This window comes from Astyanax mexicanus, chromosome 6 (genome assembly GCF_023375975.1).
Source record: "Astyanax mexicanus isolate ESR-SI-001 chromosome 6, AstMex3_surface, whole genome shotgun sequence".
NCBI lineage: Eukaryota > Metazoa > Chordata > Actinopteri > Characiformes > Acestrorhamphidae > Astyanax > Astyanax mexicanus.
In genome coordinates, this window is record NC_064413.1 from 977918 (window position 1) to 1005863 (window position 27946).

Genomic DNA, 27946 nt, shown 5'->3' on the forward strand with positions numbered 1-27946 from the left:
TTTAAGTGCTCTCTTATTTTTTTTTTTCAGAGCTGTATATAAATGTTTTTGTGGGTTTAGTTTATTTTATTGTTCTGATGTTTTTGTACTGGTTTGCCTGCAGGGTGAAGTGTTTCCGTCCGGCCGCTGGGGGCGCTGTTCTGCTGCCGGGTCAGACGGGCTTCAGGTCTGGCGGGCTGTTCGTTTGTGTGTTTGGGAACAGCTGGGTAAGAATTTAACGTTTTCCTGCTGTTTTTAGGATTTATGTGTAAAATTATGTGTGTTTTAGACTCAAGCAGATATAGGTAAGACTCTGTTACGCGTGTTATTTAGGTTAGCCCGCAGGTTCTGTTTAAAAACGTGCGTAAAGTCTGTCTTTTTGTTTGTTTGGGTTGTTGGTTTTAATGCAGTTTCGGATTTATGAATCGTTTTTACGAGATAAACACACACAAACACGTAACTACGTTAGTATTTATTAGTGGAAAACACATAGGGTTTTTAGTGAGCTTCGACTTTCCGAGTTATAGCTAAAATAACTGTGTTTTTAAACTGTCTGTAGCTGTAGTTTTAGACTTTATACAGATAGCTAAGCTAAATAGCTAAGCTTATGTTTGTAAACCTAGTTAAGCTAACTAGCTAAATAACTAGCTCGTTACAGTGGAATTAAAAACAGTTTCCCTTATAAATCATTGGTTGTTTTCAGTTCAGCAATTGTGTTTAAATATATAATATAGCAGAGAAACGCAGTGATATTTGAGAAGTAAAATTAAGTTTATAGGATTTACAGAAAGTCTGCAATTATTATTTAATCTAATCAGACAGGTGAATAAATTTGGGCACCAACAGAAGAAATACATTAATATTTAGTAGATCTTGCTTTTGCAGAAATAAAATAACAGCCTCTAAATGCTTCATAAAGCTTCCAATGAGAGTCTTGTTGAAGCGTCTGGTTGAAGGTATTTTGGACCATTCTTCTTTACAGAGCATTTCTAGTTTAGTCAGGATTTTATTTGCAGGATTTCATCAAAAGAACATGTGTGGAGGTGGTTTGTTGTCAAGGTGGCCGCATATAGGATATGATTAAAAAAAGATGTATTTGGAGCATATTATGTATATTGATTTTTTTTGTTGCATTTTTTTGTATTTACTTTCTATGTTAATGTTGTTTTCAACCAAAATCACCTAATGTAAAGCTCCAAGTTAAAATAAGTATGAACTTAAAACTATAAAATTTAACAGAAACATTATTAATATTCATATCTCACGTTCAGATTTTTTCACACCGGTTAATTTAACTGCTATTTCTGTCTCAACAGAGAGTGTGCATGTTGGCTGTTCGGCATGTGATGAGGTAGCTTGGTGGACTAAACGACAATGACCAGTCCTCAGTTCAGTGGCACCTCTGGCAATAATGAAGAGCTCTTTCAGGATCTACTGAGCCGCCTCAGGGAGTGCCATGATACTGTAGTACAAGGTACTGTCTCTGGAGAGCTTGCACAACAATTTACATTTTAATAGCGTTAATACTACAGTAATGCTGGGCAGCAGTGATTATGTTCCTATATTAAACAATAAATGTAAAAACAAATTTCTCAGCAGAAACTGTTCATTTGATTGTTTGTATACAGTTGGTTAAAAGCTAAATGTGTTTTAATTGGTTAATTTGTTTGAACCTAGTAAGTGAGTCAGTGGTAGTACTATACTAAAACTAGCAGCTGCCACTAAAAGCTGAACTTTGCAGCAAATTGTCATGCACCGCAGAGTGCACACAGATTCATGCAATCTGGTCAGTTTGAGGTGTCTGTGAGCTGGTGTATCACTGCGCTACTCGACAATGCTAAATAAATACATATATTTTCCAAATGTAGACATAAAAGCATCTCAGGGTTTTACTAACACACAGCCTGTCAGTGTTACATATGTAAAAAAAATAGCAGTATCTGACACTTCTGGATTTTAAGAGACTCCAAATGTTTTTTTGTAGGTCTGCAGTCAAAGGTGACCAAGCTGAAGAAGGAGCGTTGTCTGTAAGTAGAGTTTTTGGCCCTTTCTTGTTTACTGTGTTTTAAGCTGTTTTAACCCTTTCAGACCTGTTTTAACTACAGTGATGTTTTTTTACTATAAAATCTATATAGCAAATTAATCTATACAGCGAATTAACAAAATTATTTAATAATTGATTTTTATTTTCATTACATTGGAAGTTTGTGTGTATTTTTTTTTTATTTCACATTGACCTTTTTACTTCATAAACCATTCTTAAACAGTAAAATTAAAATTAAACATTAAAAATGTTCTAAATTACATTAGTAAAAATTAGCTCTTACTTTGCCTCAATGGCTTTAGTGCTACTGTTCTTTTTTCAGTACAGAGGGCAGACAGTGTTCAAACTGTGTTAATAGTCTTATGTGTAAAAATAAAGAAAATACAAGATGTCCATTGTAATGAATGCAGGGTCTGAAAGGGTTAAAGCAGTACCTGCAGTGTTCTGTCAGTGATATTTGTGCTGCTTGTTTTCTTTATAAGCGACGCACAAAAACTGGAGGAATTCTACAATAAAAATCAGCAGCTACGAGAGCAGCAGAAAGCCCTGCAGGAATCTATCAGACTCCTCAAAGAGAGGTATTTCTCTTTACTTCTCTAGGATTGAATATTCCCAGATGTAAACTTCATTTATCATGTATTATACTTTATGCATGTAACTTAATTACAGAAAAAGCCTTAAATCAAAATGATTATGCAAATTAGTTCACATGGATTTGTCTAATAATAATAATCTATGAATAAACTATTGTAAAATTTTCATGTCCTGAAGTGTAAAATTAAAACTTCATAAACAACTATTCAGATACTGATTTGAATTATGCTGCACAGTGTCAATTTTATATATTATTTAGTATTTAAAGAGTGCCTGGAAGTGTCTTATTTTATTTATATATTAAAGCATTTATATATTTCGCTTTAATAATATGTAGTGATTAAATAAAGTCTATATATCGTCCTCACCTGATCCGCTATAAATTCATGATTAGAATTTAATAGAATGCAAACTGACCAAAATGCATTTATTTCTTTATTTTTTTTACAGTGAGTAATAAAAAGTAATAAAAATAATAATTCATATTTAATTATGGGAAGATGGACAACATATTCTGCTATGTCTAACTGACACTGATACGCATGTAACCGTTCGTATTCACCAGTAGTTACTATATTATTACATGGATTGTTAATGTTTAATTACACAGTTATTGGAGACAATTGTTAAATCAGTGGGACTGATATTTCTGTTTTATGAAAAAAGCTTAATAAACAATTAAAGTTTGTAAATTAAAAGGCATTATTAAAAAAAATCTTCCAGACTTAAAGAAAATATGTTTTTAAAGAAGCATTTGTGCTATTTTACTCTTAAAAAAATAACCAACTTACAGACTAAATAAAGACTTAATTAAAAAAACAAACGTATGTGAGAGAGAGAGAGAGAAAGGGGGACCACAACACTAAAGTTATCGTAGTGATGCTTGTAAATCCACTACAGTTCACACAATACTGTGCAAATCCACACATTTCTTGCTTTAGATTTACAGCTTACGGTTAAAATTCGCAAAATATGGTTCCACATTACGTTTGTTTATATTCGTCCGCTGTGAGCATGCTTCACCCTTTACATACAGGCCATCCTGTACTCTCTGTGCGACTGTGTGTATGCTTTCTTCCCTTAATTATAATAAACATATTTTACTAGATTACAGTCTGGACCCTGTGATCACTGCAAGGAAAGAGAAAAACAGGCAAAAAAAGCACAAGTTGAGGTTGAAAACCAAGATGCATCACTCATCAATGAACTCAGTAAGTATATTCACATTACCATACATTTAAATTAACTAAATGTTAGAATAATAATATTGTTGTTTTACAGCCAGAGCTAGTTTAATTCGAATTAAATTGATGTGTCAGTGTAATGTATTGTGTAGAGTAGGTTGTATGGCTGTATGATGCTTGTGTTCTGACCTGTTATCAAAAATGTTTGGCTTCAATTTAAAAGCCCCAGGGTGCCTTATAATTCTATCAGTCAGGTATTAAGGAGCAGTAAAGCCACTCTGCTGAAGTACAGAGCTATACAGGAGTTTCATTGAAGTTCTCAAGCACTAAGGCTGGAGCAGCATTAGCTGCAAACCATGCTAAGCGCTAGCTCTTTTGTTGTTCAGAGGTGAGCATATCAGACTGTAGTCTGTGCGTTTTCTATGTTAAAACAAGCTACATGGGACGAACCGCTGGCTGATATCACCCTGACTTACCAAAACACTCAGCGTAGTGGCTAATGCTAGCGGTTAGCAGCTAATGCTAATGCTGCTGCACCCCGCCTTAGTGTAAATCTGGAAATCTAAGCTTATTTTAAGTAAACTGAAGCGCTTTACTCACCCAAATAAACAGTTTTCAGAAAAGAAATCTGTGTAGATTAACATCCAGCACTTTTTTTTAAGAATTACAGTTTTGTTTTCTTAACTTAGCTTTACCTAACTTAGTTAAGATAACCCCCAACACCACCCAGCAGTAAGACCTGCTGAATTAGAAGGAAAACATGGCGACACCCCTGTTCCTTACTAGTGCCTCATAATGCCCATTATAGTGTGAAAAATATTCTTTTGCTATTTTATTCTCTAGAGGCTGAGAGACAAACTCTTAAAGAAGAGAACAGAAGGCTCAGTGATGAGCTGGAGCTGATGCGGACACACGGGTGAGTGGAATGGACAGATACACACCTCACCTGGTTCACAGAAGTACAGGTTTTTAGTTTGAGTTTGTGTGTTTGTGTGTGTTGTAGTTTACAGCAGACGTCCTTCTCCGAACCAGAGGAAGGCATGATCCCAGACTCTCCCCTCCAGCCTATGTCATTTCCTGTGGTCAGCAAGTTGAAGCGCAAGAGAGATCAGAGCCACGTTCGCTATGCTGAGCAGCCTCGTTCACAGCCACTACCTGGTTAGACCTGCAAAATATATGAACAATTCCACCTTCTGGCTTATCACTCGTTTACTCAGTGTTGTTTAGTATAATGTCCAAACTACTTACTGTATGTTTCACACTATAAGCTGCACTTAAAATCCTTTAATTTTCTCGAAAATCATCAGAGCTCCTTATAATCCGGTGCTCCTTATGTATGAATTCTATCAGTCAGGTATTAAGGAGCAGTAAAGACACTCCACTGAAGTACAGAGTTATACAGAGATTCAGTAAAGTTTCTCCAGCACTAAGGCTGGAGCAGCATTAGCAATAGCCACTATTGCTAATTCCTCTTTCAAAGGGGAGTATTATCGGCCTGTATCCTGCTGCTAACCCTGGCTAGCACTGCTGGAGAAATTAGGGAATCTAAGCTTATTTTAAATAAATGGAAGCACCTTTCTCTCCCAAATGAACACTTTTTTAGGAGAGATCAACACCAAGTAATCGTTTGACTTAAAAAAATATTTACTTATTATAGTTTTGTTTACTTAGCTTAGTGTAGTTACTCTTAAATACATATTTGAGTAGCCTAGAATCTGCTGTAACCTCAGGCATGTGGAAGTGTATTCTATAATAGTTTTGTCATTTTTAGGTGAATAAATGTCTGCATTAATCTGTAAAGTTTTGTCTATTGTTTTAAGAGATATACAGCATTTGCAGACATTATCTGTTATTGAGTGATGTTCATTAGAGGGAGCTTTTAAGTCTAAAACAATTATTGGCTCCTCAGCTAAAATTAATAAGTTTAAAATATGTTTTCAGTGAATGTAATCCTGAAAAATCTAAAATGTGATGGAAAAAATTCAATTTGCCAAGAACCTAAACAGATTTTATAGGGCCCTCTAATTAGGAAAACATTAATTCTTGTAAAACATCTAAGCCAAGAATTTTCTGTTAAGAAATTTTTTTGAAGTTAACAGATTTACAGACCTTTTAAACATGTTAAAATGTGTGTTTGCATCTGTTCCCATCTGAAATACAAAGGTTCATACACTGACCCTCAGAAATTACGCTCTACAGATGTTCAGAGGAGAGAATCATCTTTACAGTCGAACATCAGTCGCAGAGCAACGCTGGTGCCGGAGACGTGTGATCTGGATGAACTATGTTATAGAAGTAAGTAAATGTTAAAGTGATGAAACATAAGCTCCTCCTTCCATGCCGTGTGTTTTTACACACAGGAGGTAAAGAAAAAGGATAAACAGAGAAAAATATAGAATATTTAATGAATGGTTAAGGTCGTTTTTTTCATAGATTGTTTCATTTTAAAATCCCTATATAAATTAAAAAATCCATAAACTTTATGTCTAATCTGTGTATTTCAGAGGAAAATCGCAGGATCGGTGGGAGAACTGTGGTTGCAGAAACGTGTCAGTTAGACATGTCTGCTGAACAGGTATGTCAGACATTGTTGTTTCTAGTTGCTGTTAAACCTTTGGGACATTATTCTGCTTAAATGATTATTAGAACATTTGTTTTCAGTGTATAACATTGCTGTTCCTGTAAATGAAAAAACTAAAAAAATCATTTTCCTCTGCTGAGGAACGCAAAAGCTCTGCACCATTAAAATAGCAATCCGCCAAAATCAGAGCTCACCTGGGCTCACTCTTAAAGGGAATGATGAGCAAATGATGCGCTGATTGGTTTATTTTATATTACATGCCTTTTTCAATTTTTTAACTGCTCAAGGCGTACTTTTATGATACCAAAGACACACCGACACGCCCTAAATCACGCTGTGCAGTGCGCAGTTGGTGGCTCGCCCATAGATCACTGAAATAGGGTCCTTTATCTACTTTTTCTTTTTACTGGCAAAAAGTTTTCTTCAAAATCACCTTTTATTTAATCATTTCCCTTCAGGACTCTGAAGATGATGATATTTCTCATACTTTACTACATGCTGTATCCAAACAAGGATGGAAAGAAGAGGATTCCACTGTGTAAGAGAACTTTTTCACTTTTTCACAAATTCCACACGGTCATATATTACCAGTATCAAGCTTTTTAATAGACATTCAGTGAAAACCTACAGATTTTATAACCTCTACATTTGTTTGTTTATTTATTAGATTTTTTTTTCTTTTTTTGTCCCAGATTATCATTATCCTCTGATGCAGGTTATGCAAGTAGCATCGTCCCTCAATCCCATGATCCTCCATCCAGTGCTGCTAAGGAGCAGAAACAGCAGGCCTCAAGTCGTATTCCTCTTCAACATCTGTCCTCTTCTTCATACAACATCAGCAGAGCTGGATCTTCCCCCTCTGAAGGAGGGAAAGGAAAGCAGATGGAGACCTCTCCTCCTTCTGACAGCAGCCTGAGAGACAGAGAACAGGAAATCAGGAGGAACCATGAGTGGAAAAAGCCTGCAGATCTGCAGGTGAGTTTGTGTAGGGTGGTCTGAGAGTCAGAACGCACAGAGATAGAGGAGGGGTGGGAATCTCTGGGCACCGTATGATTCAATTTGATTACGATTCAGAATAATGTCTGCGATGCGATTATAAACCAGTTATCGAGCATCTTGATGCATCTTTTTCTTCTATACAGGATTTCATTTTCCTCTCTGCATGACTATTTGGTATCTTTAAAATAAAGTATCTGTAATGATGTAATGATCTCATAATAAATCAATTTAATAGACCCTTTAACACTATATCTATATGTGCTTCAAATGATATATACACTACCGTTCAAAAGTTTGGGGTCACATTGAAACGTCCTTATTTTTGAAGGAAAAGCACTGTACTTTTCAATGAAGATAACTTTAAACTAGTCCTAACTTTAAACAAATACACTCTGTACATTGCTAATGTGGTAAATGACTATTCTAGCTGCAAATGTCTGGTTTTGGTGCAATATCTACATAGGTGTATAGAGGCCCATTTCCAGCAACTATCACTCCAGTGTTCTAATGGTACAATGTGTTTGCTCATTGGCTCAGAAGGCTAATTGATGATTAGAAAACCCTTGTGCAATCATGTTCACACACCTGAAAACAGTCTAGCTCATTACAGAAGCTACAAAACTGACCTTCCTTTGAGCAGATTGAGTTTCTGGAGCATCACATTTGTGGGGTCAATTAAACGCTCAAAATGGCCAGAAAAAGAGAACTTTCATCTGAAACTCGACAATCTATTCTTGTTCTTAGAAATGAAGGCTATTCCATGCGAGAAATTGCTAAGAAATTGAAGATTTCCTACAACGGTGTGTACTACTCCCTTCAGAGGACAGCACAAACAGGCTCTAACCAGAGTAGAAAAAGAAGTGGGAGGCCGCGTTGCACAACTAAGCAAGAAGATAAGTACATTAGAGTCTCTAGTTTGAGAAACAGACGCCTCACAGGTCCCCAACTGGCATCTTCATTAAATAGTACCCGCAAAACACCAGTGTCAACATCTACAGTGAAGAGGCGGCTGCGGGATTTTGGGCTTCAGGGCAGAGTGGCAAAGAAAAAGCCATATCTGAGACTGGCTAATAAAAGAAAAAGATTAAGATGGGCAAAAGAACACAGACATTGGACAGAGGAAGACTGGAAAAAGTGTTGTGGACGGATGAATCCAAGTTTGAGGTGTTTGGATCACAAAGAAGAACGTTTGTGAGATGCAGAACAAATGAAAAGATGCTGGAAGAATGCCTGACGCCATCTGTTAAGCATGGTGGAGGTAATGTGATGGTCTGGGGCTGCTTTGGTGCTGGTAAGGTGGGAGATTTGTACAGGGTAAAAGGGATTCTGAATAAGGAAGGCTATCACTCCATTTTGCATCGCCATGCCATACCCAGTGGACAGCGCCTGATCGGAGCCAATTTCGTCCTACAACAGGACAATGACCCTAAACACACCTCCAAATTGTGCAAGAACTATTAACAGCAGAAGCAGGCAGCTGGTATTCTATTGGTAATGGAGTGGCCAGCGCAGTCACCAGATCTGAACCCCATTGAGCTGTTGTGGGAGCAGCTTGACCGTATGGTACGCCAGAAGTGCCCATCCAACCAATCCAACTTGTGGGAGCTGCTTCTAGAAGCGTGGGGTGCAATTTCTCCAGCTTACCTCAACAAATTAACAGCTAGAATGCCAAAGGTGTGCAATGCTGTAATTGCTGCAAATGGAGGATTCTTTGATGAAAGCAAAGTTTGATGTAAAAACAATGTTATTTCAAATACAAATCATTATTTCTAACCTTGTCAATGTCTTGACTCTATTTTCTATTCATTTCACAACGTATGGTGGTGAATAAGTGTGACTTTTCATGGAAAACACAAAATTGTTTGAGTGACCCCAAACTTTTGAACGGTAGTGTATATAATGATATAAATGATAATAGAGATATGTACAGTAGAGGTGTGCCAAAAAATCGATTCACATAAGAATCTTGATTCTCATTTACTACGATTCAGAATCGATTTAAAATGTCCCAAAATCGATTCTAAGGTCCAATCCCATTTCTTCCCTTGGCCCTACCCCTCACGGTAAGTTCACACTGCAGCGGCACGAAGCGTTTTTCGCTCCGCCTCCCACTGCCCAAAGCGACCGTGGCCGCTGCAGTTTGAACTTACCGTCAGACCCACACAGAGCGTAGGTGTATGAGAATCACCGGTAAGATGGCAGAACAAGCACTATATTACCTTAGATTAACGTGTAGTTTTAATGTTTTATGGCAGAATGCTTCATAACAAGCATAAAAAAGATCGCTAGTAGTTAGTTTCAGTAACTGTTAGCTAGCTAACTAGCTAACTTTCCAGTTCCACCTTAAATAACGCTACAGGTGGCAGCGGGCTGCAGCATTTAAGGCGGAACGGAAAAATAACAATAAGCTAATCAGAGCTAATTTCAGCTCCCCATCACAGAGGAATTAAGGAATGGACAATATGAATTAATTTCTCCACCTCCTGCTCCCTTTCTGAAGAAATACAACGACCTTAAATTAACTAGTTAATCAGCAGCTGCTCCTGAACTTTAGCGCTCCACTGCTATCATCACATCAGCCCAGCAGCGTCACCTACACACCACCGCTAGTAGCCTGGTAATAAAGCAGTGTTATTTATTATTTATTTATTGTTCATTAACGTCATTGTGATATCCCAGTGATTCCTCTGTCACTGAAGACCCACATTCCTGCACATTTTATTGTTTTTGTAACACATTACCTTCTCCAGGACCAGTGTATATTTTGGAGGCTTTTTTTTCAATAAGTTTTCAATAAATTTTTATAAATCAAATCGTTTTGAATCAAAAATCGATTTTGAATCGAATCGTGGCCCCCAAAATCGGAATCGAATCGAATCGTGAGATAGTAAAAGATTCCCACCCCTAATGTACAGTGTAGCTGCATATTCTAACCTGTCTTAGAAAGAGGAAATGTGAGAGCTATTTAGAGAAATAGAAAGAGATAGAATGAGAGAGCGAGACAAAGAAGGATAGACAAAGAGGGAGAGAGATGGAGTTCTCTAGAGAGATATAGAGATAAAAAAGAGTCAGAGAGAGATGGAGTTGAGAGAGAGAGATAGAAAAAAAGAAAGTGAGAGAGCATTAGAGAGAGATAGAAAAAGTTAGAGAAGGAGAGCGAGAGAGAGAGAGACCAGTGAGTTTTTTCAAGGCTTTCTCCGTCACATGAAATCACGCCGTTCAGTAGCTCCTCCATTTCCACTCCCTGTTGTGTTTTTTTAACGTGGATCTCTGTGAAAACTGTGGCACGTCCAAAGTGTAATTACTGTGTGCGGCAGTGGACAAATATCTATTTTATTAAAGGGGAGGAGACGAAACTCAGAGATGTGCGTCCAGACAGGACTAAAATTAGCGGAGGAGCACGGAGTTCAGAGAAAAACAGTAGATAATTCAGCCTGTAATTTATTATCTCAGAGGACGTCTGAGAAAAAGACATACAAGGTCGGATAGGGCTTAAAAATGTACATTTCCTCCACCCCTCCATAATTAGCATTGTTTTTAATGTTCTATCAACTTAACATCTCTGTTTTGGTGTTTTTATGTTGATTAGAATATGTTCTTTATTACAGAAACCGATTTTTAAGGTACCAGGCGAGATGAAAAGTTGGCAGACAGAAGAAGCTAAACCTGCTCATCACTCCACACACAAGAACCCCATCCTCAACCTGAACTGCAGCCCTTCTGGTATGTTTTTACTGCTGTGTGTGATGCAGTTTATTACATGAATGAAAGCAAAGCACAGCTAAGCAGTTAAACTAAGTAATATTTGTTTGTTTTAGATCAGAACTGGAGTGTAGACCCAGGAGCTGCTCTGTCTCAGTACGGTGCAGATAGCTCCCCTCATCCAGAGGTAATGAGATACAGCTGTTATATACTGTGTTTTTCCTTTATATTTAATTATGGAAATAAATCAGCCTATGGGCATAGTGTATAATATTTTTTCTTCTGTTTGCTCAGCCCAAAGTACAGGCAGATACTGTGGACATGGACTGCACGTTTGTGAGCCATAGTATGCTGATGCACAGCCGAAAGCGGAGTGAGAGTATCCCAGGTACCATTTTCAGCATTTTCTGTGTGTCAAACATTTACTAATTTTTCCTTTATTTATTTATTTTTACTTGTTTGGGTTTACTTGTTTAATCTGTTGCATTTGAATTAATGTAAAAACAGGGCTCCAGACTAACATGCTGTTGTATGAATTTGTTTTTCTTGAGGCCTGCCCACATATTCTCTTCTTAAATCACAGTTCCTCCAATGTGCAATTTCCCTGGTTACCCTTGCCCCTTTTGAAGCTCCACAGTTGACTGACATGGGGATTCACCAACCACAGTGCTCTTCATTTAGGGACATTTAGGGGCACTTAAGTAGTCAGAAAATTCAGACTAACTCTAACAAAAAGATCCAGAAACCCCAAACTCTTTTCTCTTGTTTTCACAGGAATTGGGCTGAAGGCTAACGACAGCCTGGCGAACATTTTTGATACCACTGGTGAAGGGGAGTACGAGTCCTGCCCACAAGATGAGATGTCTGAATTAGAACATGACTGCTCTCATCAGGATGAAGAGGAGGAGGAGGAGTACCAAGATGAAGAACACAAGGAAGAAGAGGAAAAACATGGGAGGGAGAAACAAGATATAGAAGGTTTATGCTCTATTCTCTATGCTTTTCATTTTCTTTAAAATAAGTTATGAGAGAGTAACTAGTACTGGACCATATGACAACAAATCAGTATCGTGAATAATTAACCATGTTTAATTCAATTGCGATCAATTAACAAGTAGTGGTTCCTAAATAACCCCAACCAAAGAGAAAACTTCAATTTCCATAGACCACTTCAGTTTCTGATTTAGTTTCTCTGATTTTGCTATTTATAGGTTTATGTTTAAGTAAAATGAACATTGTTGTTTTATTCTATAAACTACAGACAACATTTCTCCCAAATTCCACATTAAAATATTCTCATTTAGAGCATTTATTTACAGAAAATAACAGAAAAGATGCAGAGCTTTCAGACCTCAAATAATGCAAAGAAAACAAGTTCATATTCATAAAGTTTTAAGAGTTCAGAAATAATCAATATATGGTGGAATAATCCTGGTTGGTTTTTAATCACAGTTTTATGCATCCACCAGTCTTACACACTGCTTTTGGATAACTTTATGCTGCTTTACTCCTGGTGTAAAAATTCAAGCAGTTCAGTTTGGTGGTTTGATGGTTTGTGATCATCCATCTTCCTCTTGATTATATTCCAGAGGTTTTATATTTGGTAAAATCAGAGAAACTCATCATTTTTAAGTGGTTTCTCTCTTTTTTTTTTTTTCTTTTTTTTTTTCCCGCAGGAAAGTTCTGTACAGCTTTAAAACGAGCAGGAGACGAGTCCCCTGGAGATGCTGCTGAGAAGTGAGATATATTTCTTATATAATAAGAGTTCAGTAAAATCGTTCAATGTGTTTAACTTCATTCCTCTGCTCTGTTCTGCGTGTTATGAACAGGTCTATTGCACGTGTTGAAGTTGTGCGAAAGAAAGACGAGCGAAGGAAGCTTCACGGCCACACGTGCAAAGAGTGTGAGATAGTAAGTACATGAGGTGAACAAAACTGCATTTCCAGAAATTATTAAAATAAGTTAAATATAAGAGAAAATAAAATAGAATAAAATAAAATAAAATAATAAAATAAATGTATTGTTTTTCTCGTGTATATACACATTCACTCTTTGTTTTTGTGTTATTTGATATTCTTTTATTGCAGTTATGTTTGTAATATTTATTTAGATTATTATGATATAGGCTTTATATTAGCCCATTATAATATCAGGGTTTGTTCGTTTTAATTTGGTCAAAATAAAATCATAAGTAAAGAAAACCCTGCTACCACTGGGATTGTTTTGTACTCCTATAGTTATTCCTGTAGTTATTGTGACCTATATCAAGTTGCTTACGGTAATTAAACATTTATGTGCAAATTAAGCAAAAACATCCTACTTCTGTCAAGAGTTGTATTATTTCATGCTTTCTCCGAAACATTGCTTATTGCTTTATGTATTTGTCAGATATTCGGCAAATATATAACAATATTATACAAATTGTTAATAATTCACCATTTCTGCACAGAGTTTGCACATGCACATTCCACACTGTTTATATTTGCATTCCTGGATCAGTTTAGATTACGAATGCTTTTGTTGTTCCTAAAGCCGTATCTAATAAAAGTGTGTCTGTAATGGTTTCAGTATTACGCTGATCTGCCGGAGGCGGAGAGGAGAAAGAAACTGTCGTCTTGTTCTCGGCATCGTTTCCGGTACATTCCCCCGTCCACACCAGAGAACTTCTGGGAGGTGGGATTCCCTTCCACTCAGACCTGCAAAGAGAGAGGTACATACTCCTGAAATATTTTATTTTATTTAAAATTAATGATTATTTTGAAAATGTTTGGCATTTTGTTTTGATTAACCTGTTGATTAATTTTTTATTAATAAAAATAAACACAATTACACTAAAAAACTATGAAAACTAAAAAAATAGAATTAACTTACATTAAACTCACTGCGAGTCTCTTTCACCCATGGCACCAAAATGCATTCAGCTTAAAGAGGCACTAAACCCTATTTTTTTATTTTTTTATTAATAGCTGAAATGTGTTCATTTGAAGTAATGAAACATATTAGACCTGCTTTCCTAACATGTTAAACAAAATGCTTTGATTACGGTCATTTCTGCCTTTATAGGTTCATCTGTGCTATAGGCGAGGATCATGTGTCTATGTACTTTTCTCTTTCTTATGCTCCGCCCCTAAACCCATACATCACCCAGTGCTACCCCTCCTATTTATTTATTTATTTATTATTATTTTTTTATATAACCTTTTCCAAATTTTAACTGAGGGTGGACTCAGCTAAAATCAGGGGGTTTAGGGTCCTTTTAATGGTGCTTTTTGTTTTCATGGTTATGGTTTACTTACTGCCCCACATTAGAGGGTAGCAACTGTACTTATGTGTATAAAAATACAGACCAAACTAGTCAATTATCAATTAGATGCCAACAACTTTAATAATCAGATTAAAATAAAACTAGTAGTTGCAGGCTATTGTTGAAAGCCAGTGTTTTGTATATTTTTCTTCTTCTCCACTACACTGCATGATGGGTACACATGCCTCTGTGCTACAGTCTATATGGAAACAGTCCTCTGCAAACTAACTATATAATGCTTTTCATCAGGATACATTAAAGATGACGACCAGGCAGATCCACGTATGAGGAGAAGGAGACCGTACCTCGCTACGTTCTCACCAAAGACGTCACAGACGTGACACAAGACTTCACAGTGATGAACAGAGTCTTCATAACCCTGTGTAGTGAAAATCACACCTTTAGATATATTTAAATAATCATTTAAACATCAATAATTCTGCTGTCAAAACAAAGTGTAATTGTTTTATTAGTAAGACATTAGTCAATTTTGTTTGTTTGTACCGTATAATTTCTGAGTTTTATTTTTTTTTTTTAATATTGAAGAAAAATGTTTTTGATAAATAAAGCTGAATAAAATGAACACAGTATATACCTGTATTTGTATGATTTAAGTTTCAATGAAATGTGTACATTCCCATAAATACAGGTTTTTAAGGCTTTTGAATTAAACACTAATAAATATACTTATAAAAAATAATAAAAATGACAATTTGCTTTTAGCTTGTCAATTGTTATTGTGCACTTATTATACATTCCCTGTCAATATAAATAGTAGTATATATAGAATATAAATAGTATAATAGAGCAGACTAAAAAAAAGTTGAGTTTGAGTATAATGAACATTGCTGTTTTATTCTATAAACTACAGACAACATTTCTCCCAAATTCCAAATAAAAATATTCTCATTTAGAGCATTTATTTACAGAAAATGAGAAATGTCTGAAATAACAAAAAAGATGCAGAACTTTCAGACCTCAAATAATGCAAAGAAAACAACAAGTTCATATTCATAAAGTTTTAAGAGTTCAGAAATAATCAACATTTGGTGGAATAACCCTGGTTTTTAATCACAGTTTAGCATCATGTTCTCCTCCTCCACCAGTCTTACACACTGCTTTTGGATAACTTTATGCTGCTTTACTCCTGGTGTAAAAATTCAAGCAGTTCAGTTTGGTGGTTTGATGGTTTGTGATCATCCATCTTCCTCTTGATTATATTCCAGAGGTCTCCTTCACTATAATTTGTAATGTTTAGGTAAAAACGTGTAACTATACGTAAAAATTTTACATGAAACATGCATAACCATTCATTGTCTGTGGGCCCCAGGTTTGCTTGCCTTGTTGTAACGGGGCTGTATTTGTGTATTTAAGATGCATATTTAAAACCAAAACTATATTCTGTTACTACAACTCTTTAAATAAGTTCTGGCTTTAGTGTTTCCACAGTATGAACAGGTTAGTAAAGCAGCCATCTGACTGCTCTTCATCGCTCTGGTTGAAGCACTCTTCAGTTTAAGAGCTTTTTATTGTGGAGACAGCTGACACTAAACACTACTAACAGCACATACTGAGCTCATTCATCATGGATCAGAGACGCAGACATGCTGCTCTCCGCTTCCTGAACAGCATCTCTCTCCATAACCAGCCTGTAGTAAATTACAGTGGAGACCAAGCTGCGTCCAGATATGGAGCCGGTCCAGATCCAGCATCGAAGACGACCACGGAAAACCCAGCCCAGAACACCCAGAAAGAGCTCATCAGCAGAGGCTGGGGAGGAGTCTGGAGGTTTGATGGATGAAGCAGCTATACCAGGATGTTCCTCTGTACCTCAGTGCTCTGGAGCCTTGAGACAGACATCCCATAATGCATGCATGGAGATTGGACCCAGCAGGGATTTTGCTGTGGAAATGCAGAGGTCAGAATGTCTCTTCTCTCAATTACTGGGTTATTCCACCAAATCTGTGCCATTTCTGTCCCCAAGAAATGACGTGTAAACGTGCACAGGAAATAACTTTAAAATACATTTTATTAATAAGCATAGTGTCTTGTACATTGACCTGATTGCAAAAAGTAAAATACAGTACGTAATACAAAATAAATAGCATTTGTTTCCTGACTGAGGAGTTCAATCTCAACACTCAGTCCTGTTACCTAAATTAATTCTTACATCTTATTGGTTTGGGAGATTTGGGAGAATCACTAGAATGTGCTCAGTATCCTCATGCTGTTAGCATAGCCACCGTTTAGCTAATTTTTGTTTTTGCTAATTCTATGCTAAAAAACTAATTCCTGGCAAGCTGCATGAACAGGATTCGCTCCGTCGATCTCCTGACCAGAGTGGCAGCACTTTGGACCACTCGGAGACTATACACAGTAGTTTAAGGATGTGTAAAGTGTGACTGGTTTTAAAGTTCTTTTTTAACATGAAACAAAAACGACTAAAGACTTTTTCAATACATTGAATTTTATAAACACAGGCAAAAGTATCATTAAAAATGATATATATATTATATAAATTATATATTAAAACTAACTAAATTAACCTTATATTTCTTCCTGTCTTTCAGCAGATGTTCTGCAGGCTCTCCTGAACCAAAGAGCTGTAAGAAAGTTCACTTTATCAAAAACATGAGACAACATGACACACGGAATGGCAGGTAGGCTGAATTATTTCATCTCATCTCATCTCATTGTCAACCGCTTTATCCGTGAAGGGTCACGGGGGGTGGGGGGGCTGGAGCCTATCCCAGCAGGCATCGGGCGAAAGGCAGTATACACCCTGGACAGGCCGCCAATCCATCGCAGGGCAGACAGACACAGACAGACACACAGACACATTCACTCACACACACACACCTAAGGGGCAATTTCAACCAAGTTCCAATTAGTCTGAACGTGCCGTCTTTGGACTGTGGGAGGAAACCGGAGAACCCGGAGGAAAGCATTTATTATTTCTGTTATTTCTGTAGGATAGTGCTAATAAGTGTGAGAAGAGCTCTCTACGGTGTGTTTTCTCTGGTGCCGTATCAGGATTTGAGCCAGTTGGGGTATGTATTACTCTCCACAGCAGTTTTGTTCTTCCACTGTTTAATAAAGTGTTGGACAGATTTTAACCTGATTTTAGTAGTTTCAGCAACAATCTCTATCATTATGTTTTTTTCTGCTTAATTCATGCCAGTAATTTGACCCTACCTCTGAAACCATGACCACAGGATGAGTCTTTCTTTCCACATCATCGTTTACCAGTCTTACACACTGCTTTTGGATAACTTTAGGCTGCTTTACTCCTGGTGCAAAAATTCAAGCAGTTCAGTTTGGTGGTTTGATGGTTTGTGATCATCCATTTTCCTCTTGATTATATTCCAGAGGTTTTTAATTTGGTAAAATCAAAGAAACTCATCATTTTTAAGTGCTTATTATATATATAATCTGCTTTAGGGACAGAAGACACTTTCACAGTGGTATGGGGTCTAGAGAAAACGCCGTTGGGCTGGAAGGTGTGGAACTGGGTGCTGAGGGAAAGGTGCAATGTCTATAAAAGCAATTAGTGTATATAAAAATGTCTGATTAAAAAAAATACTTTTTTATTCTATTTGATTAGTGATTGATTGCATGTGTAAATATTTTAATTGCAGACAGTGTCCTACTCTGAACTGCTGTATTCTACTTATGTCTTTTGTGGCCCCGTTTCTAACACGGCGCTGAGGCCTCGTCCTCCGTATTCTCCAGGTCGTGTCCGAGGAGGAGTCCAATTTCACACAAAAAGAGGTCCGTGAAGCAGATCTGCCTGTAAAAGACTATATGATCTGTTTAACACATGTGACCATACTTATTTATTGTGTTTAATTTTCATTTGATTCATTTTTTCATTCAAACACTCATTTACCACTGTGTAACGTTTTAGCACTGAAGATGTAAGTGTTTTATGTGTTTTTTCCTGTTCTTTAAAGTATATTTTCTGTTCTTCTCATATTCAGGTATTAAAGCTCAGGAATTTGTTGATTATGATCCTAATCTTCTAGATGATCCCCAGTGGCCTTGTGGGAAACATAAGCGTGTGCTTGTCTTCCAGTCCTACATGGTAATATCATTATTATACTTATTCACAGAACAGAAATTAAATTATAGATTAGTTCATATTTAATGATAAATCCTGAATATGAAACTACTGAAACTTATTAAAAGTGTCATGTTTATATATTTATTTATCTAAGATAAGAATGCTGTGTTTTAGACCACAGTGATTGAGTATGTGAAGCCGTCAGACCTGAAGAGAGACATGAATGAAACCTTTGGAGAAAAGTTCCCACATGTGCGACTAACTCTCAGCAAAATCAGGAGGTACAAAAAAAAAAAACCTCCCCGCCTCGTCCCTGTCTCCACACCTCATCCCCAACTCATTCCTGCCTCATCTCTAACTCCTCCCCAACATTTACCCACCCCAACTCATCCCCAACTCGTCCCGAACTCATGCGCACCCCAGCTAATTCCCAACTTGTCCCCAACTAATCCCCACCTCAACTCATTCCCAACTCGTACCCAACTTATCCCCACCCCAACTCATCCCCAACCTTATCTCCAACTTATCCCCACCCAACTCATTTCCATTTCATTTCATCCCAAACTTATCTCCAGTTCACTCCCAACTCATCTCCACCTCATCTACAACTCATCCCCAACTTGTCCCCAACACATCTCCAACCTTATCTCCAACTTATCCCCACCCAACTCATCTCCAACCTTATCTCCAACTTATCCCCACCCAACTCATCTCCAACTTGTCCCCAACTCATCTCCAACCTTATCTCCAACTTATCCCCACCCAACTCATCCCCAACTCGTCCCCAACTCATTCGCACCCCAACTAATTCCCAACTTATCTCCAACTTATCCCCACCCAACTCATCCCTAACTCGTCCCCAACTCATTCGCACCCCAACTAATTCCCAACTTATCTCCAACTTATCCCCACCCAACTCATCTCCAACTTGTCCCCAATTCATCTCCAACCTTATCTTCAACTTGTCCCCAACTCATCTCAAACCCTATCTCCAACTTATCCCCACCCAACTCATTTCCATTTCATTTCATCCAACTTATCTCCAGTTCACTCCCAACTCATCCCCCATTCATCCTCTATTCATCTACAATTTATTCCCAATCTCATCCCTACCTCAATTTACCTCCAACTCATCCCCAACTAGTCCCCTCCTAATCCTTGATTTACCTCTAACTGACCGTAAGTGTATGTTTATATATTTCTGTCCTTCATCAGTCTGAAGAGGGAGATCAGAAAGCTGGCCCAGGAGGATTGTGGGTACGAGGAGCCGACAGTAGCCATGGCTTTTGTTTATTTTGAGAAGCTGGCTCTGCTCTCTAAGATCAATAAGCAGAACCGGAGGCTGTGTGCTGGAGCCTGCATCCTACTGGCTGCCAAGATAGGCAGCGATCTGAAGAGACCTGAGGTGAAGAACCTGATCGACGTGAGTGTTTTACATTCGAGCGCATCGATAGAGAATTCAAGCTGTTTTTTAATGTTAAACAAAAATTATCATTAAACGAGCTCATGCATGCTATTATAATACTCTTATTTTATTGAATAAAATTGCTCTTAAATACACCTGGCGTGCCAAAAGTCATGGGACTTGGTATTATCATCTCCAAGATATTAATGGAAGCTAAAAAATGCTGCTCTGACTTTGTCGGATGTGTGTGTGGTGCCTCTTTATTGAATATTAATGTGATTTTTGCCAGATTTTCTCATCTATTCTCTAACTCCTATTAGTAACATTGCCTTGTCATGAGCATGCTGGCCAGTCACCAGATAACACCTCACCACTTTCCCGAGTTACTTCTGCGGCAAAATGTTCAATTAACACACTCCTATTCCATTTTAGTGTTTACTTAAATACTAAATAAATATTATTACTAATAATTTGTTTCTATAATCGATTGTTATTATAATGGATTGTTTTTTATTTTTAGAGGCTGGAGGAGAAGTTACGTCTGAATCGAAAGGAGCTTTTGGCGATTGAGTTTCCGGTGTTTGTAGCCTTGGAGTTTGAGCTACATCTCCCCCATCACGTGATCCAGCCTCACTACAGACGCCTCCTGCTCAACTCTTAAAACTAGAAAAACACAGTAGAGACAACACAATATCACTTTTATCAATTCTTGAGTATCAGCTCATCCTGGTCCTACATTTTCTCTTTAAAAACATCAGTACTGGGACATTCCACCAAATCAGTACCATTTCTGTCTCCAGGAAGTTACATGTATAAATGTGCACACAAACTAACTTTAAAATACATTTTATTATTTAGCATAGTGTCTTCTACATTGACCTAATTGCAAAAGTAAGATATGTAATTAAAAACATTAATAAAAACCACTTATAACACTGAAAAATAGCATTTGTTACCTGTCCCCACTCTGTAACTATAAACTTTACCATAAAATATAATATAATGTATTTATATAATTACTCAAGACTTTTATTTTTTGTTCAGGAAGTGTAGTTGTTTGTTAAATTATTATTGGTTAATTTCAGCAAACAGTCAAACTCTCACTATATTTCTGTGATAAATGAAGAAACAACAACAAAACTTTATAAAAAATATTTTTGATCACACACACATACACACACATTGCAGAATGTACATGTGTACAGAATTAAAACTGTATTGCATGCATAGAAAGTACAGAAAGTGCCAGTGCTAGAACATGCCATGACTCATGACATGATGGTAATGATGGTTATTAGCTGGTTTCAGTATTTTGCAAGTTGTGGTACAATATGGAAAAAAAACAAACAAAAATATTATTACAGTGAAAAGGTAAACAATTAAACAATAAATAACGTGAATAAATGTATAAATAAATATATACAGCTCTGGAAAAAAAATAAGAGAGCACTTAAAAATGATGAGTTTCTTTGATTTTACCAAATTAAAAACCTCTGGAATATAATCAAGAGGAAGATGGATGATCACAAACCATCAAACCACCAAACTGAACTGCTTGAATTTTTACACCAGGAGTAAAGCAGCATAAAGTTATCCAAAAGCAGTGTGTAAGACTGGTGGAGGAGAACATGATGCCAAGATGCATGAAAAAAACTGTGATTAAAAACCAACCAGGGTTATTCCACCAAATATTGATTATTTCTGAACTCTTAAAACTTTATGAATATGAACTTGTTTTCTTTGCATTATTTGAGGTCTGAAAGTTCTGCATCTTTTTTCTTATTTCAGCCGTTTCTCATTTTCTGTAAATAAATGCTCTAAATGAGAATATTTTTATTTGTAATTTGAGAGAAATGTTGTCTGTAGTTTATAGAATAAAACAACAATGTTCATTTTACTCAAACATAAACCTATAAATAGCAAAATCAGAGAAACTGATTCAGAAACTGAAGTGATCTCTTCATTTTTTGCAGAGCTTTATATACTGTAGATACTGTACTGCATTCATGACGTACTGCAATAATTCACAGCAGATTTCTGTGGACGGTGATATAAAGTCTGAATCTTGGTGATCCGTAGGAGCACAGAAGATAAATGATATAATGATAAATTATCTGCAAAACCTGATTATGACATTTCTTTGTAGCTACTAACATCCTAAACTCTGTCAGAGTGTATTGATAATGCTTCTCCAATGTGGTTCATAAGAATGCTGCAAAAAAATGAAAAGAAAAACATTATTTTGAGTTATCTGTTCTCTGGATAAATGATTTTTAATACCAGCTCTCCAAATAAAATATTACAGCATAAACTCACCAGCACAGTGTTAGAGGACTGAGCTCTGTGATGAATATAAAAACGGACAGCACTGATGCCAGCATCTATAAGAGAATAAATATTAGTGATTTTACCCAGTAATTGTTCTTAATTATCTATAATAATTCAGGTCTGAAGAGAGCAAACTCTGAAATTGCTGCTTTTTTCTACATTAGACTGATTAGTGTTGTGTTTGTAATGAACTTATACTTAGTGTTTTGTGGTTTTACAAACTGCATTAAGAGACGTTTGTGTGTGACATGTATTTATATTTAATATTTGTCTTATTTAGTAAGTGGGAAAGCAGACAAACACACACAGAATGATCATACAGAATATTATTTATGTTATAGGGTCTCTAACCTTGGCAAAAAAGGTCCAGGCGGCACAGTGAACCGTAGAAAGGCCACTCCTTAACTTTAATGACGCCAGCAGCAGCAGAAAACCCAGTATAGCACTGTGGGAAAGAATGCATATCTCATTAGCATATGCATAGATATACTAGTGCATCTAAAAAAAAAAAGAAATATCATTTTAGTAATTCAGTTCAAAATGTGAAACAGCCAAGAAAACCCAAAAATCAGTCTCTCAGAAAATTTGACTATTAGAACAATTGGTACTTTTGGCAGTGTGGGCAGTGTGCCAAGTGCTGCTGGAAAATGAAATCTGCATCTCTATAAAAGTTGTCAGTAGCAGAGGGAAGCTGTAAGATATGAAGTGCTGTAAGATTTTGAGGGAAAACAAAACTGCACTGACTTTAGACTTGATAATAAAACACAGTGGATCAACACCAGCAGATGACAGACATGACTCTCCAAACCATCACTGATTGGTGGAAACGTCACACTAGACCTCGAGCAGTTTGGAATGGAGATGAGGATTTCATTTTCCAGCAGGCCACCACACTGCCAAAAGTACCAATTGGTCTTATGATATAATATTCTAATTTTCTGAGACACTGATTTTTGGGTTTTCATTGGCTGTTAGCTTCATAATCAATAATCAACAATAAAATAAATAAACTCTTAAAATAGATCACTCTGTGTTTAATACATTTATATAATATATACGTTATACCTCCTTAAGAGTTATAAATCAGTTGTTATAAGTTATTGACAGAAAAACTCATAGGAACACTCACCTGGCAAAACATCCACTATGGAACTCATAGGACATGAGAAAGGGAAATTCCAAGGCACCGAAAAAATCACCTATTGTGTAATAAAATAAAAATTAATAAATTAAAACAAACACTAGTACATATTTTACACACCCCATCACACACTCTTTATAACTTCTTTATTACTTTCATTTCGATTTTCTTTTTCCTTTTTTTGTTACATTTATTTTAGTAATTCAACAAAATACAGCAAAAGTTATCAATACATCATACATAATGTCAGTCTGCCTGCTCTGGACTCTGAACCTAACAACAAAGACTCCATTTCCCAGCATGCACTTTGGCACACCGGAGTTCCCTGACTCTGCTGATCACATGACGCTATGGCGTTCCCGCTCCCCCAGTTACTGATTGTTTGCACCTGGTCTGTCCTGTATATATTTACCCTTATCTACTAAGCGTTTCTTGTGTTTGTTTTCCTTGTTTCTGACCCATTTTTGTGTTTTTTTTTTTTGTTTTTTTTTTTACCGTGTTTGATTTTAATCTATAAGTGTCTATCCTTGGTTTGGCCTGCATGATACATCACAATATTATACATCAGAATACAAATATAATGTGTTTTTTTATTTTCCTTTAAAAGTCCAAAATTGACCATAAGTGACCTTTATTTACTTTATTTACTTTAGTTCCTCTTGGTTTATGTTATTTTAATATTTGTTTAAAAACACATTCGCTTGATACATAATGTTGGCCTTTAGTCATCTTACTTCTCGTCTTCCACAGTTTATATTTTGTGATAAATATTACTAACCAAATTGTGTCACATTCTGTTTTAGACAACAGATCATCCAAAAAATCCAAACGCTACTGTATCCACATATTTATTACAAGTTCCTTTGTTATTATTATTATTTTATTGTGGTTTCCCGCCATTCTAAAGAGTGTTTTGTGCACATTTCTTAAAAAGAATAAAAAGTAATTTAATCTCCAGTCTACCTGTTGGATGTGCAGCAGAAACCAGCAGCAGCATGCTGAAATTACACAAATAAAACACATATTTAAAATAGTCTGCAAACAAAACCAAAATATATATATATAAAAAAACCCATCTAAAATCAATAAAATAAAATCCAGCGTATTTACCTGACCATGTAGTTGATCAACTGCTGTTCGAGCTCACTGCAATATAAAGAGAATATCAGACAAGAAAAATGTTGTAGTCTGAATTATGAATTATTTTAAAATAGTTAATATAAAAAAAATCTTTTGTTTCCCATGTTCTAACTTCAACATTAAAATGTATTAAATATTTATAAAAAAAATGAAGTGTATCAGTCTGAACATTAAATATCTTATATTTGTAGTGAATTCAATTGAATACAGGTTAAAGTGGATTTGCAAATCATCATATTCTGTTTTTATTTGTTTAGTTTTACACAATGTCCCAACTTCACTGAATTTGGGGTTGTAATAAATAAATAAAACCATTTTAAAATCCTTTTATACATTTATCTGAAAACTGATGAAAAGTGATTGAAACTGAATATTAATCTGTGTAAACTCTGTGTCAAAAAAAGTCCTTAAGCACAACCTCAGATGGCTGGACTTTGAGTTCCTCTGAAACGCTCTGTATGATCCTGAAGAAAATAAAACATTTATTTTATCTTTATAAGATAAGAGATTATATAAAATCATTTACACACCAGTTTCTACTTATGTTTTTCTAAAAGCTAAAATAACAAAAACAAAAAGCTAAAATAACAGTATAACAGTACTAGAGTAAGTCAAGTGTTCTTAATGATGTGAATTACTAGATTTAAACAGTAAAAACATTGTACTATTTCTTTAATTAAAATAAAAAGCTTATTTTCTTTATAAAATAAACTCAACAATCTTACCTATACAGAAAAGATGGACAGTGGCCCAGCCATAAGCATTTGGTCCAAACTGAAATCAAACAGAGAGAAAGTTTTACAAATACTGAACCTAAAACTACCCAAAATTACTGTTTAACATCATAGTACACAGAGGAGGACAACTGATAATATACGTAAATAAATAACAAAAAAACATATATAAAATACCATATCTTATCAGAATTTAATATTTTATAGTTAATTAATTACAGCAGTTGTCATAATTATAGCAAATCTAACTGGATGAGTTATCATTAACTACTAAAATACTGCAGAAATGTATAATGTGGGTTTAAAACACACATTTTGAGGGGTTTTGAGGGGTTGTAAAGTGTTTACCTGGGGATTGTGAAGTATTAGGGTTAAAGCTGACACCAACACCAACACTTGACTGAAAAACAAGCAAAATATTAAATAAAACATGGAGAAATAAACATATCAAACATGATATGTATATAAATAAATAATATCTAACAAGAAAACATACCTGAATAGCTTCATCCATGATGATCTCTTGATGTAAAACATAAAGAACAAAAACCCAAATTAGGTGTAACCCTAATTAATTCTATCATATTATAGAAATACACACCATATTCATTTACATTAAAGTTTACACTAGTAATGTTTAAACACTAGTAACCAGGAAAGGCAGTTTCTTGGCAGTTAAGGCTAAGAAATGTGAATAAGAATCTGATAAAAAGCAGGATTTTAACTTTTTACCTGGAAAGCATGGAAACGTAACTGTACAGTACAGACACTAGTTAAAAAAAGAGTTTTTATCCTTTTTTATCAAGAATAAGCAGAATTGTGTGCAATTAGAAACTATAAAAAAACACACAAAGAAACGTATTCACTGCTTAAAGTGGATAGAAATTTGATTATTGTGATTTCCACCTGATTTTCTGAATAAACAGATTCAATAAAAACAATTCCTATTAAAATAACCAACCATAACAAGCTTTACCATTCGGCAGAATCAGCTTTTATTTGCAATTTTTTTGTGATTTGCCCTCATTCTTACCTCTCTTTGGGTGACTCTAATGATGAGTATAAAGACCACTTCAGATACATTTTGTAGAACAAAAAAGAACGGGATAGGCTGAAGGAACAAGACAAAACAAACAAATATTTTTTAATTGAACAAGCACAGTTTTTTTTTAAAACTATAAAAATATACCATAATAAATCAAACCAAAATCAATCTATACAGAAGTATTAAGAAATGTTACAAGGTTCTGTCTTTCAAAAGTAAGATTTGATTAATCTAAAAGAAAAATATTCTTACGCTTAAAACACACAGGAGACTAGACGAGATATAACACACTGGATTAACCTTTTCATAAAGAAATTAGTGCAAATTAAAGTTAAAGATATTTGTAAATCTTGTCAGTTTTTATGGTTTATGAGGAAGATACACACCAGCATGGACAGGGCTTTGGATCCACCATAAATGTTTCCCAAGAAGAGGACTGACCCAGGAAGCCAGAGAACACCTGCAGATCTAAACACACACACACACACACACACACACACACACACACACACACACTTAGACTTTTAAAGACATTTAAAGCTAAACTTAGGTTTGGGAAGATCAGTATTTAAATATAAATTGAATAAAAACTTTATTGAATTCCTTAATATATACTTATTAGCAACAACAAAAAGTGGGTGTGAGTGTTCCTGCATAAGTGGATGCATCAATGAATGCATGCATCAATGAATGAGTTAATGCATTAATTAATATATGAATGAATGCATCAATGAATGCATGCATCAATGAATAAATAAATACATTAATTAATTAATGAATGCATGAATGAATGTATAAAGGAATGAATGCATCAATGCATGAATGAATGCATGAATTAATGTATAAAAAAATTAGTGCATGCATGCATGCATTAATGCGTTAATGAATGTATAAATGAATGAATGCATGAATTAATGTATAAAGAATTTAATGCATGCATGCATCAATGCATCAATGAATGAATGAATGAATGAATGATCTCCCATGCACTTGTATATCTGAATAATTGTAAATAATGATGTTGTTACCTGGTAAACCCTTTTACCTCCACCCATCCCAGCTTCCCAGTCACCACCAGTAGAAGTGTCCCAGTGCAGGTCTGCCACCTGGAGTTCAGAGAATAAAACACTCTTTACCAGCTGAAAACAACACAGGATGCAGAGTAACTTACTGTAGGTTTTAGATGCTGCTGGACTTACCCCAGAAACAGGGTGGGATATGTAAACTTCAACACAGACAGGACATACTGATAAAAAAAAAACAAATATAAACATACAAGATAAATAAAGATACAGCAAGAATAAATACTGACAGACTCAATATATGAATACCAAACTGATTATAAAGCATGTTAAATGTATTGTAATTATGTATTATTCTGATTATTACTATTTAAACAGACTAGGCTATGTTAAACTGACTGTATTGAGAAATAATAAACATTTATTTACCTTGTTGGTGAAATAGGACACTATAAAAAAGATGCAAAACACGAGTCCAGGACCCGCTCGTGCTACATTCATCTGTCAGGATGAGCCAGTAATCTGAGACAGATGATACACTTATTATCAGCTAAAATTCATCACAAATCTGCTCCTCTAACCATAGAAAACTTTACCTAAAAACTACTTCCTAGATGCAGCGTGCTGTGACACGTAGCTACGTGAAGTAATAGGGCGTTAACCCTTTCAGACCCTGCATCC

The 27946-nt window shown here is 35.7% G+C and overlaps 4 protein-coding genes across 5 annotated transcripts; 3 read left to right on the top strand and 1 right to left on the bottom strand.

The window, feature by feature from the left end:
• The first annotated feature begins 117 nt into the window (after positions 1-117).
• Positions 118-14970, top strand: rbbp8 (retinoblastoma binding protein 8). Of its 2 annotated transcripts, none has more exons than XM_049480646.1 (19): positions 118-206; positions 1296-1453; positions 1964-2006; positions 2506-2601; positions 3725-3828; positions 4645-4717; positions 4805-4959; positions 5965-6096; positions 6306-6376; positions 6841-6920; positions 7075-7357; positions 10990-11104; positions 11200-11270; positions 11378-11471; positions 11858-12061; positions 12760-12820; positions 12913-12994; positions 13652-13793; positions 14637-14970. In XM_049480646.1, the coding sequence occupies exons 2-19, from the start codon at positions 1354-1356 to the stop codon at positions 14726-14728; spliced, it is 1998 nt and encodes a 665-aa protein (XP_049336603.1). In that variant the 5' UTR covers positions 118-206; positions 1296-1353; the 3' UTR covers positions 14729-14970. The 2 variants fall into 2 exon arrangements, with proteins under 2 accessions (XP_049336603.1, XP_007255929.3); XM_007255867.4 differs by having other exon boundaries at positions 6001-6096.
• A 1020-nt stretch (positions 14971-15990) lies between these two features.
• On the top strand, positions 15991-17427 carry LOC125802430 (CDK5 and ABL1 enzyme substrate 2-like). Its single transcript, XM_049480495.1, has 3 exons — positions 15991-16305; positions 16961-17047; positions 17421-17427. Exons 1-3 carry the CDS (start codon positions 16076-16078, stop codon positions 17425-17427), a joined length of 324 nt encoding a protein of 107 aa, XP_049336452.1. The 5' UTR covers positions 15991-16075.
• A 408-nt stretch (positions 17428-17835) lies between these two features.
• LOC103024886 (CDK5 and ABL1 enzyme substrate 1) lies at positions 17836-20814 on the top strand. Its single transcript, XM_007255940.3, has 6 exons — positions 17836-17913; positions 18026-18158; positions 18368-18471; positions 18625-18731; positions 19666-19873; positions 20376-20814. The coding sequence occupies exons 1-6, from the start codon at positions 17854-17856 to the stop codon at positions 20514-20516; spliced, it is 753 nt and encodes a 250-aa protein (XP_007256002.2). The 5' UTR covers positions 17836-17853; the 3' UTR covers positions 20517-20814.
• Positions 20815-20985: 171 nt separating this feature from the next.
• LOC103024572 (transmembrane protein 241) lies at positions 20986-27896 on the bottom strand. The gene is made up of 15 exons (XM_022666990.2): positions 27695-27896; positions 27443-27489; positions 27272-27349; positions 26630-26711; positions 26232-26309; positions 25695-25720; positions 25547-25598; positions 25190-25238; positions 24883-24928; positions 24435-24470; positions 24288-24322; positions 23313-23382; positions 22535-22628; positions 22172-22236; positions 20986-22067 (listed from the first exon to the last, which is right to left on the bottom strand). Exons 1-15 carry the CDS (start codon positions 27764-27766, stop codon positions 22013-22015), a joined length of 885 nt encoding a protein of 294 aa, XP_022522711.2. The 5' UTR covers positions 27767-27896; the 3' UTR covers positions 20986-22012.
• Positions 27897-27946: the final 50 nt, after the last annotated feature.

Coding starts and splice junctions, on each gene's coding strand:
- LOC125802430 (XM_049480495.1), top strand. CDS start 16,076: ATGGAGCCGGTCCAGATCCAGCATCGAAGACGACCACGGAAAACCCAG. Junction 16,306..16,960: donor TTTGCTGTGGAAATGCAGAG/GTCAGAATGTCT, acceptor GTCTTTCAGCAG/ATGTTCTGCAGGCTCTCCTG.
- rbbp8 (XM_049480646.1), top strand. CDS start 1,354: ATGACCAGTCCTCAGTTCAGTGGCACCTCTGGCAATAATGAAGAGCTC. Junction 11,105..11,199: donor CCTGAACTGCAGCCCTTCTG/GTATGTTTTTAC, acceptor TGTTTGTTTTAG/ATCAGAACTGGAGTGTAGAC. Junction 12,062..12,759: donor GGAGAAACAAGATATAGAAG/GTTTATGCTCTA, acceptor TTTTTCCCGCAG/GAAAGTTCTGTACAGCTTTA.
- LOC103024886 (XM_007255940.3), top strand. CDS start 17,854: ATGGGGTCTAGAGAAAACGCCGTTGGGCTGGAAGGTGTGGAACTGGGT. Junction 18,472..18,624: donor TTGTCTTCCAGTCCTACATG/GTAATATCATTA, acceptor GCTGTGTTTTAG/ACCACAGTGATTGAGTATGT. Junction 18,732..19,665: donor ACTCTCAGCAAAATCAGGAG/GTACAAAAAAAA, acceptor GTCCTTCATCAG/TCTGAAGAGGGAGATCAGAA.
- LOC103024572 (XM_022666990.2), bottom strand. CDS start 27,766: ATGAATGTAGCACGAGCGGGTCCTGGACTCGTGTTTTGCATCTTTTTT. Junction 24,323..24,434: donor TTGATCAACTACATGGTCAG/GTAAATACGCTG, acceptor GTGTAATTTCAG/CATGCTGCTGCTGGTTTCTG. Junction 23,383..24,287: donor TTCTGCTGCACATCCAACAG/GTAGACTGGAGA, acceptor ATTACACAATAG/GTGATTTTTTCGGTGCCTTG.